This window comes from Fragaria vesca, linkage group LG3 (assembly GCF_000184155.1).
Source record: "Fragaria vesca subsp. vesca linkage group LG3, FraVesHawaii_1.0, whole genome shotgun sequence".
In the NCBI taxonomy this organism is placed as follows: Eukaryota; Viridiplantae; Streptophyta; class Magnoliopsida; order Rosales; family Rosaceae; genus Fragaria; species Fragaria vesca.
Genome location: NC_020493.1, coordinates 20,923,848 through 20,934,600, shown reverse-complemented (window position 1 = coordinate 20,934,600; position 10,753 = coordinate 20,923,848). Strand labels below are relative to the sequence as shown.

The window sequence follows — 10,753 nt, the reverse complement described above, 5'->3', positions numbered from 1 at the left end:
GATCGTATTAATATTTCGCTAGATGAAATATATGCATTTCTTAAAAAATAAATAAAAAATAACTAGATAAAAACAGCTAGGTGGAGGCCGTGGAGCCGAATAATGGATCTCAAACCCGCCCAGGTAGCACATCCATCGAGTAAGAATCGGCCCAACTCTGACCAAAGCTCACACTGGCCTGGAACTCGGGCTCAACGTGAACGCGCGACTCCAATGCTGCTCAGGTACAATCTTGTTCTAATGTGAACGTGCGACTTCAACGCTCATCTGAATGATCCGAACATTGCATGCACTGATGTTACTAGACCTACAGTTTTACTGAGCTCCCAGCAGGCAATCACATCAGACACAACTTTAGGCACATCACTAGACTTAAGCTCCAAGCTTCTTCTGGTCACCTTTAGTACGTAGGTTCTCACCTTGCCCTTCATTACACGCGCTGTTAGGCTATGGCTCCGGTTAATCGATCGTTTGGTGAGGAAGACACAAAAAAAAAACACAAAAAAAATAACTGTGGACTGTGGTTAAGTCTTCAAGGTAGTCTTCAAAGTACCCAACACGCAAAATATTTATGGCACCACAGAGAGCAGATATCCACCTATAAAAGCATCCTCATTCGTCAAGCTTAATTGTTCTCTTCACTACTGATTCCAGAAAAGAAAAAGAAAAGAGAATGTTGATGTTGGTGTTTGTTTTCTTCGTTGTTTGTTTTGCTTTCTTGAACCTAGCTCTTGGGATCCAGCGCAAGATTTTACTTGCCACGGTACAGCAGCAAGTCAATGGACTCAAAAGGGAGGTTGAAGTGCACCAGAGGCAAATGAAAGAAGCGCAAAGACAATTGAAGGAAGAGCATAGGCGATTGGAAGAAGCGCAAAGGCTGGCTGAAGTGCTCCAAAGCCAACTGAAAGAAACGACGGAACAAATTCAGTTGTTTGAGGCAGGGAGAAAGGAGCTTAAGGCCAACCTCGAGGCCAAGAAAGCGTTCGACATAATGAATGCCAAGGCGCTAGAGTTGCTGGCGTTCAGCAAGGATCGGAGTTGCAGGCCGAGCAAGAGTTGCAGCTAGGCCAAGGAGCTAGAGTTGCATGGGTGTCCCTACTGCGCCAATAAGAAATCTAATTAGGTAGTCAAGTGCCTGTGCCTCCTTGATTTTAAGTTCCCCTGTTTTTCGAACAATTAAACCTACTAAGTTATCGTGTTATCAGCAACTCCATCAAGGCAGATGGATTACCTGAAAATTGAGTTGGAGTTTTGGGTTTCTGGGTTTTGTCCCTTCGGACTGAGCTTGGAATCAATTTTTATTATTTACTGTCTATTTCGTTTACCTTTTACTTTCCCAAGCCTCCCAAGGCAGTAGAACAATGTGGCAATCCAAGCCCGGGAATTAAGAAAAGAAAGGTGGTTGGAGGACTGAGTTCTATTTGATAATTTCAATCTGTCAAAACTATGCATGTTCTTGATGTTGCTCTGGGTCAGATCCTCAGAGAAGATCAAAGAACGTTTTAGAAATGAGCAGCTTTGGTTCTGCTTAACATTTTTGTCTTCTGCAGTTCTACCAATGATTTAGTTAATGTATTGACCAAAATGTAGTTGGAGACTTGGAGTAGATGATGAACTAGTGATCAATTCATTCAGTTGCCTATTTCTACCAGATGAAAAAGCTCACCAACATTTTGAAATGTACCAAATATCTTTGAGGTAAAACGTTGCTTCCATGCTCGGTTTTGATCAATTGGCTTGGCACAGCTGCTAAACGGTGTCATATTTCGATGACATGTTCCGAGTTTTGTAACTAAGCAGTAAGCACTTTCTCATCAAATTTTGATGAGCTTGTAAATCAGTCCTCCAGTTCTGATGATTGGAGATTGATAAATTAGTACTAATATCTTATTCTTTTTTTTGAGGAAAAAATCAGTACTAATCTCTTGTGTCACTCAAAGGCACAATATCAACTATTACACTACTTTAACATCAACAAAGATCACAACTTGTTTGGTAAATTCAAATGAACAAGGTGGTGAACAAATTTTTATCATTTTAGGAACAGACTGTTTTCTTTTGCCATGTTTCACTGTATTCAGTTGTCTCATTTCAGCTTACCAAAAAAAAAAACAGCAGCAACAGACCATGAACATTTGTGTATGATATTAACAAATCAATTACAGCTGATAATAACTCAAAGCCTCAAACTCAAGCTCAATGTGAATGTGCGACTCCAATTCTCCGGTACAATCTTGTTCGAAGGTGGCTTAATGTGAACGTACGTGAGACTCCAATGCTCCAGTGATCATAGCATGCAGCTTTAGGTCTTTATAGCACTGAACCTACTAACCAGGCACACTGTGTATGGCCTCAGGCACATCACTAGACTTGAGCTCGAAGCTTCTTCAAGGGAGAATTAGGGTTCGGTCTCAAACTTCGAAAACTGTGACTGTGGTTAAGTCTTCAAGGGAGTTTCACACGCAAAATATATCACGCGCAACTTCGAGAACTGCGACTGTGGTTAAGTCTGCAGATATCACCTATAAATGCATCCTCTAGCTTAATTCACCAGTCCTCATTCTCAAGCTTAATTGTGCTCTTCACTACTGATTCCAGCAAAGAAAAGATAATGTTGATGTTGTTGTTTGGTTTCTTCATTGTATCATTTGCTTTCTTGCACCTAGCTGTTGGGATTCAGCGCAAGATGTTACTGGCCAGGGCACAGCAGCAACTCAATGGCCTAGCTGAGCTGCATCAGAGGCAAAAGGAAGAATCGGAAAGGCTAGCTGAAGAGTACAAAAGGGGGATGAAAGCAGCGGAAGAACGGATTGAGTTGGTGATTGCAGGGAGAAAGGAGCTTCAGGCCAAGCTCGAGAAGACATTGGAGGATTTGGAGAAAAATGTCAAAGATCAGATGATGGGAGCGTTGGGCGATAAGGTGCTGGCGCTGAGGAAGGAGTTGGAGGACAAGGAGCTAGAGTTGGAGGACAAGGAGCTAGAGTTGGAGGCCAAGGAGCAAGAGCTGCAGGCCAAGGAGCAAGAGTTGCAGGCCAAGGAGCAAGAGTTGCAAACCAAGGAGCTAGAGCTGCAGGGGTGTCCCTACTGCGCCAATAAGAAATCTGATTAGGTAGTCGATCAAGTGCATCTTGAATCTTGATTTGTAGTTATTCAAACTATTAAGCTATGTACTAAGTTAACAAGTTATGAGCAAGGCAGATGATTAGCTGGAATTTGGGTTGGAATTTTGGGCATCTGAGTTTGGTTCCTTTGGACTGAGCTTGGGGTCAATTTTTTTATTTTATTTTGAAATGCACCCAAAAATTTTGAGGTAAAACCTTGCAATAGTTGCATACATGCTCGGTTTTTGATGGATTAATTGGCAGTGGCACAGCTGCTTCACGGTGGTGCCAATCATATTACGATGTCAGGTTACTGAGGTCTGTAGCTAAGCACTTTGTTATCATAGTTTGATGAGCTTGAGAAATCAGTCCTCTAATTTGGATGATTGGAGGTTGATAAATTAGTACTGATCTCTTTTGTTACTCAAATGCATAACATCAAAGTTTAAACTGCTTTAACATCTGCAAAGATCAGTACTTGTTTGGTAAATTCAAGTGAAGAAGGTGGTGAACAATTGTTCTTCATTTTTGGAACAGACTTTCTTCTTTTACCATAGTTTCACTGTATTCAGTTAATCAGTTGTCACATTTGAGCTTATAAACAAAACAGCAGCAACAGACCATGAACCTTAAAGTGCAAAATATCTGTTATCTCATTTGGTATGACCATATATGAAGCTTTGAGCAATACGAGATTGATATATGATTTAGATAAGTTCAATCAATAACCCTAATTTGTGTACGATATAAATGATTGTTTTCTGGGGTGTTTGATAAAGTTCTTCTCTTATAGATTTTTGTTGCTTCTTTCATTTACCCACGCTTTCAGTGGAATGGAACTTCCTTCGCCATAGTATGCATCTCGTGTAAACACAACACATGTTTGGGCATCTGGTGTAATAACATTATACTTCCATGATTGTCGAAAATAAACTGCCGTTAACTGCAACATTGTACTTTTCTCAAGCTTAAATAACAATGGAGTACAAGCTTTAAACACTCTCATCATATTCACCCAGGAAAGTAGTTTGCTTAATGCTCATGGCCTTAAAAACCGTCACCAATGAAGGCGCTGAAGATGAACCACTCTCAGCAATTGCAGCATGAAAAATCTGCTGAAACTCTCTTGTTCTTCTCCTCATTTCTTTCCCTTCCCCATCCTCCAAATCCATGAATGTCTTCACCAACCCTGCAATTTCCTCGCTCGTCACCAAATGATCTATTTTAGCCTCTGTACTCTTCACCCTCCACCCAATCATCCAATCCTCCCCAATCGCCTTATCATTCATACCTTGATCTATCGCTATTGGAAACGTAAGAAAAGGAACACCCGCAGAAACACCACCTTTAAACGAGTCAAGACAAAATAGGAACATTACATTGTTCAAATGAAGAAAAATATGAAAACAATGAACATTACATTCAACATTACACTGGGGAAATGTATGTTTCCACTGTTCAATTAATCTTGATAATCAACTTCTTAACCATGACAACAATGCTGGATCTACTTTATCTTTAGACAACAAATCAATTACCAATTCCATAGTTGATGCGTCTGCAGAGAACCCCATCTCCCTTCATCTCTTCAATAAGTTGCACAGCCCTTGATATCTCGTTGTTATTAATAAACCCTCGGATGATGATTTTATATGTACAACTATCTGGAGAACAGCCCTTCGCTCCCATTTCTCTAAGCAGCTTTTCCGCTTCAACCAATAGGCCTCCTTTACAGAGTCCATTAATCATCACATTATATGTCCTCACATTAGGCTGAACTCCTTTTGATGACAAACTAGAGAAGAAGTCTGTTGCAGATTCAAGTTTTCCAGCTTTGCACATACCTTCAATGATGACGGTGTAAATGACAATATCAAGTTCCATCTTTTTGTCTTCCATCTCTCTAAGCAGGTCCATTGCCCTTGAAAGTTGTTGGCTGCTACATAGGCCGTCAAGCAAAATGGCATAAGTTTGAACATTTGGAAGTAGGCCACAACTTAGCAACCGAGAGAACAACTTTTCTGCTTCTTGCATTCTCCCTGCTTTACAAAAACCGTCAATAAGAATGCTATAAGTATAGGTATCCGGAACAAGTTCCAGACGTAACATTTCCTCAAAAAGCTCAATTGCCTGATCAATCTTTTTATGTTTGCAATATCCATTTATCAATATAGTACAACTCCAAACATCAACCATGCAGCCCTTGCGGAGCATTAGATCAAAGATTTTTCTTGCTTCACCCATTTCACCTCGCAAACAGTAACCATCCATTAGTGAACTGTAGGTAATCGCATTAGGCTCAATATCTTTTCGGATCATGATTTCAACCACACTATTGGCTTCCACGACTTTCCCCTCCTTACAAAGTCCATCAACCAAGACACTGTAGGTGACTACATTTGGGTAGATATTTCTACTCGCCATTTCATATAACAGCTTTGTAGCTTCTTCAAACTGACCTGTGTTGCAAACTCCTTGAATCAAAGAGGTGTAAGTAACAACGTTAGGAGCAATTCCCCTACTAATCATTTCGGAGAAGAGGCTCATTGCATCAACAACTAGTGTGTCCTTGCAAAGACTGTCAATGATTGTGCTATAGATGACTATGTTAGCCTTACAACCTCTTTCGTCCATCTTCCTGAGCAACTGAATAGCTGCATTGTTGTCACCCCTCCGGCAGAGTCCCTTTATAATTGTGCTGAAAGTAACCACATCGGGCACGCAATGACCTCCCTGCAGCATTTTGCTGAAAATCTGTGCTGCCTCTTGAATTCTATTCTTGAGAACAAAGCCGTTGATTAGAGTATTGTAGCTGATGACATTCGATTGACGACCCAATTTGAAGAAGTGTCCCAACACAGATAAACTAAATCCCATTTGATTTAAATGGCAAAAGCAATTCATGATAATAGATAGAGTACACTGATCAGGACGAATTCCGCACTCAACCATTTGTTTATTCATAGCGATGACAGCCGAATAATGTTTCATTTTCACAAGTTGACCCAATATCTGAATGAAGCGGAAGATAGAAGGCATAGGTCTTCTTTGAAGCATTTCATCGAACACATTCAAGGCATGTTCAAGATCTCTGACTCGGGCACAGACAGTGGGTGGGGTTCTCTAATTAGGTTACATCGATGGGTTTCTCTATCTGGGTCTGAGGGTTTAGAATAAATCCCTCTTCTGCTCATGTAATTGATGATTGAAACAGCAAGAGTCGTAGAGTGAAGAACTGAGTTACCTCTGCTGCAACAAGAAGACGTTATGCGCATCATTTTCAGCTTTCCACAACGATCAAGTCTTCACTTTCAAGTCTGTGTATCTCCTCAATTTCACAACTGAGGTCTGCTGTTTTGAACCTCTGAATCTGTGAGAGCTTTGCCAAATCGCCAAAACTAGAGTGCATTTTGTTTCACCCAACAATTTTGATGCCTTCATTGTCATTGGGTAAAGAGGGGGAGAGGGGAGCCCAGTACACTCGCCTTAAGAAGAAAATGGTATTGATCTAGTTTTTTTTTTTTGATAATAAAAACCGGGAAAGCACAAAAGGATATGTAAGTCTGGATTCTTCTGGATGATATCCTACCTGAATTTTGAGCCTCAACAACTAGGGCAAACAAAATTCAAAATAAAGTATGTTTCGTATTTCTTAAGGTAATGTGGAAAAATAAAAAGAAAAATGATTAGGGCGAGAGCCCAACACTCAACCTGAGGGTATATAGTTATTTGATTTTCAATTCAGAGCCTCAAGAGGGGTTTATGGCCTTTGATAGTTGGAAGTTCCAAACATAGGATCAATAGCTTCTGCATTTTCATGAAGAACACGAGTACAATATGGACTAAACACTCTTCAATCTTCAACTAGCACATATCCGCAACAAATCACAAATTTAAACAGCACTTCACAACAGGAAATAGGAAGAGTTATTCAGTTAGGAATACATGAAGGGTTATCCGGTTACTTCTTGGCAAAACTGATGGTGATGGGACTTTGAGGGGTGACTTTGAAGCCTTGAAGGGACTGCATGGCCATGGATGACTGTATGTCGTCTTCATATTCTACAAAGGCAATGCCTGGCTTTGCATCAATCATTCGAACTTCCTTAAATCCTGGGAATTGTTTGAAGAGTACTTCCAGCATATCGCTAGTGGTTTCATAGGGCAAATTCTCTATGAACAGAATGTTATTTGGAGCAGCTGTTTCTTTTGCATTTGGATGACCATTGCGGTATGAGCTCTGCCGATAATACAACACAGAATTCAAATGAATCAACCATACTTAAAACAAACACACATTTTTCAACATTAGAGTTGTAGTTTATAAAATAAATACACTTACGGTTCTAACTCCATTTTCAGTAGCTCCACCATTTGCTGGAGCAGATTGTGGCCCTTCTTCAGTTCGCCGCTTTCTATCAGCAGCTGCACCAAACCAGTGTTTATCAGATTATGACTTGCATGTAAGATGAGAAAGTAATTTGAGCAAACATTTTCTTTTACACTAAAAACTACAAATCTCAATGTTTAGGAGCAGCCATTTAGTTATCTTACCCGATAAACCTAGGTCAATAATAATTCAAGAACAATGAGATATGTGATTCAGAAATAGATGTTAAAGTTTGACCAAGTTCAAAGTAATGACTGCCTTCTTTATAGTCATACCTTAAGCAAATGATAGTAGTTGCTCAAACTATTTAAATCATATCACTTTCTTTATTGTCAGTATCCACTTACCCTACACCATATCTCCCATCTAACAGCCTCCATTGGTTCAAGTGAAAGCAATGTGCTTTCGAGATCCATGATAATTAAGTCTCATTTAATCTAACAAGCAAGCCAGACCCTCCCTTTTCATTTCTTAAACCATTTATTTATTCATTCTAACCCTAGTATTGCTATGCCATTATTATCTGACATGCTATTAAAAGCTTCAAGACTATATAAAATTTTAAAATAAGATAAGTCACCTCTTTCTTCTTGCTTCCTTTTCTTATCTCTTGGAACAAAGCTTCCTTCTTCTTTGGCGATGCAGTCTGACTTTGTTTTTGCATATTGAATCCTCTGCATGACACCGATACATCATTAATTTTCATATTTAAATAAGAAAGTTCAATGGATATGAAGCAACAAAGAAAACATCAGGGTATAAAGCTGTAACCAGCAGCATTACGCCAGAGAATCAAAACAGAGTTTACTTTGATGTTTATAGTCAACGCATCCTTGAGTCCATTTTTTTTTACAGAACAGGATATAGGTATTTGATGACCTTATCTTTCAATGTATGTAATGCACTAATGCCTATGCCAAAAGAGACATGGCATAAGTACACACAAGCACATGTAAGAGTCTGTAATCTAACGGAAGAAGTAAGGTTAGAAAGGAAAGCTTGGGACCATAACAAACATATACAGCATAGATGCTATAAACTAACAAATATTCAGACTCACCATGGGTTTATCATAGAACGGAAAATTCTGCATCTGCCGCACAGCATTGCTGGCAGATGTCACTTCAAGAAATGCAACCCATGCTTGCCCTCGGAGCTTGGGTGTCTTCAATGCGACAACATCCAAGATCTTTCCATACTGAGAGAACAAGCAATAGAGAGACCTCTTCAATTCTGCAAAGAGAATGGAACATTGTCATCACTTACATTACATACAAAGCTGCGCAAAAGCTTAGAAAAACGAGATGCCAAGACTCTAATAGAACAGAAATTTGTCAATGCAACTACCTATACACTATTGTTTCCTCAAGTTTCAAGATCCAACACGCACCCAAGTTAACCAGAACCATTCAGAACCCCACATAAAAAAACTAACATTGTGATTGTTTTATGCGGTTCAAACGAACAGACTCTTCTTGTAAATTAGGCTAACAAGACTCTTGAAATAATTACTTCAAGGTTGATAAAACCTGCTTTTTGAGTTTAGTCGAAACGAAAAGCATTAAATCACAACAACACCATTATCTAGTGATTTCAAACCCCTAACGTAAATAGTTAAAACTAGATAGCCAAATCTAAATCCCCAATCTAACTCCTCATCAATTAAACCCAATTTTCCTCAAATTCGCCCCACTTAAAACTAAAACCCTAAACCTCTACTTGAGCGAAGGAGAACCCAGAAGCAAAATTACAAAAGAGCCCAACTCAATCAAGCTCTTACTACTAGCTTTGGGTGTTAAAGATTCAAATTTGGGTTCTGTTATAGTCGCATTCTCAGTAACTAAACAAAGGGTGCAGTAGAAAGAGAGGCTTACCTTCTTTTTTGACTTTCTCGTTCAGATTCTTAATGTATATGGTCTGGTTCGGTGGTATGTCCCCGGAAAGCATGGTCGCAGAGAAAGAGAGAGGAGCTTCGAGAATCTGATTCGAGTTTCAGAGAGAGAGAGGGAGAGAGAGCCCTAGGAATATAACAGACGCCTCGCTAATTATTAACAGCCCACATACTATTGGGCTTGGGTTTATTGTTTTACTATCCTTTTCTTGGTTACAATTGTTTTACTATCCTTTTCGGCCTTTGAGTTTCATTTAGTTCTCTTTTTTCTTGCAAGTTTTATTCCTCGATGAGCAAAAAATAAGAATTTTTGGCCACGTGGTATGGGAAACCGGCAAAAAGAGAGAGAGAGAGAGGGAGAACCTGAATGGCTGAATTTGACAAAAAAAAAAAACAAAAATGAAAAATATTACAAAACCGACCTAATTGATGCATCTATTCCAAGAATATACGCTTCATATTATGAAAAATATCAACACATATAGAATAACTACATGTCCACTACTATTTGGTCTAGTAGTGATATAGTGTCTTCTTCATATGTTAGAGGTTGTAAGTTTGACTCAAGAAATACTAGTTATAGCATCTAACTTGATTATGATGCAAATAGATATTTAACTTGCGCCATAAAACATGTAATGTCGATGAGACAAGTCTTTTCAAGATTGAATGGGAGACCAGTTTTACTCGTACGTGCAACCATCGACGTGTTTATAGCTATTTGATCGGCGGCCATAGCCATAGCCATATATAGTCATTCAGTTACTCTAAGGGGGATGTATTGTATTTAGATTTCTGCATACTTTTTTTAAGTGATGGATTTAAAAAGAATTCTTAGATTTATGCAGATTTATAAAATCTATTGGATTCATATAGATTTTAAAACCTAAACTTTTTATGATTCTTGCAAAAAAATGATAAATTTATATGGATTCTCGTATAATTTAATAAACATTTTATGATTCATCACTTATCAACATAAACATGTAACATGAGTAGATAAAGAAAAGAAATAACATGAAAACTTTGCAAGTTAAACTCTATATGTGTACCAAACCTTTAGAGACATATTATAGAGAAAGAATAAAAAAAATCGTATTCATAAGATATCATTTTGGAAAGTTCATAAACTTGTGTCAAAACACAGTAAGAAAAATATGTTTATTTTGTACACGGTAAAAAAAAATTTTGATAATGATTATATTTAGAAAAAATTTCAGTTTACCCCCCAAATCTTTAGTGGCAAAATCAGTTCAATCCTGCAACTTTTTTTTAAATCAGTTCGCCCCTTCAACTTTCATAAACACAACAGTTAGGTCTAATTTTTGAATTCCCCTCGAAATATGATATCACCAAAGCTGTTGGAACTAA

General features: G+C 38.5%; 2 protein-coding genes across 2 annotated transcripts; both read right to left on the bottom strand.

Annotated features, from left to right (window-relative positions):
• Positions 1-4,093: 4,093 nt before the first annotated feature.
• Positions 4,094-5,978, bottom strand: LOC101311660 (putative pentatricopeptide repeat-containing protein At1g12700, mitochondrial-like). The gene is made up of 2 exons (XM_004295994.1): positions 4,640-5,978; positions 4,094-4,446 (listed from the first exon to the last, which is right to left on the bottom strand). The coding sequence occupies exons 1-2, from the start codon at positions 5,976-5,978 to the stop codon at positions 4,094-4,096; spliced, it is 1,692 nt and encodes a 563-aa protein (XP_004296042.1).
• An 897-nt stretch (positions 5,979-6,875) lies between these two features.
• Positions 6,876-9,472, bottom strand: LOC101304849 (U2 small nuclear ribonucleoprotein B''-like). The gene is made up of 5 exons (XM_004294709.1): positions 9,366-9,472; positions 8,552-8,724; positions 8,072-8,165; positions 7,444-7,526; positions 6,876-7,341 (listed from the first exon to the last, which is right to left on the bottom strand). Exons 1-5 carry the CDS (start codon positions 9,436-9,438, stop codon positions 7,063-7,065), a joined length of 702 nt encoding a protein of 233 aa, XP_004294757.1. The 5' UTR covers positions 9,439-9,472; the 3' UTR covers positions 6,876-7,062.
• Positions 9,473-10,753: the final 1,281 nt, after the last annotated feature.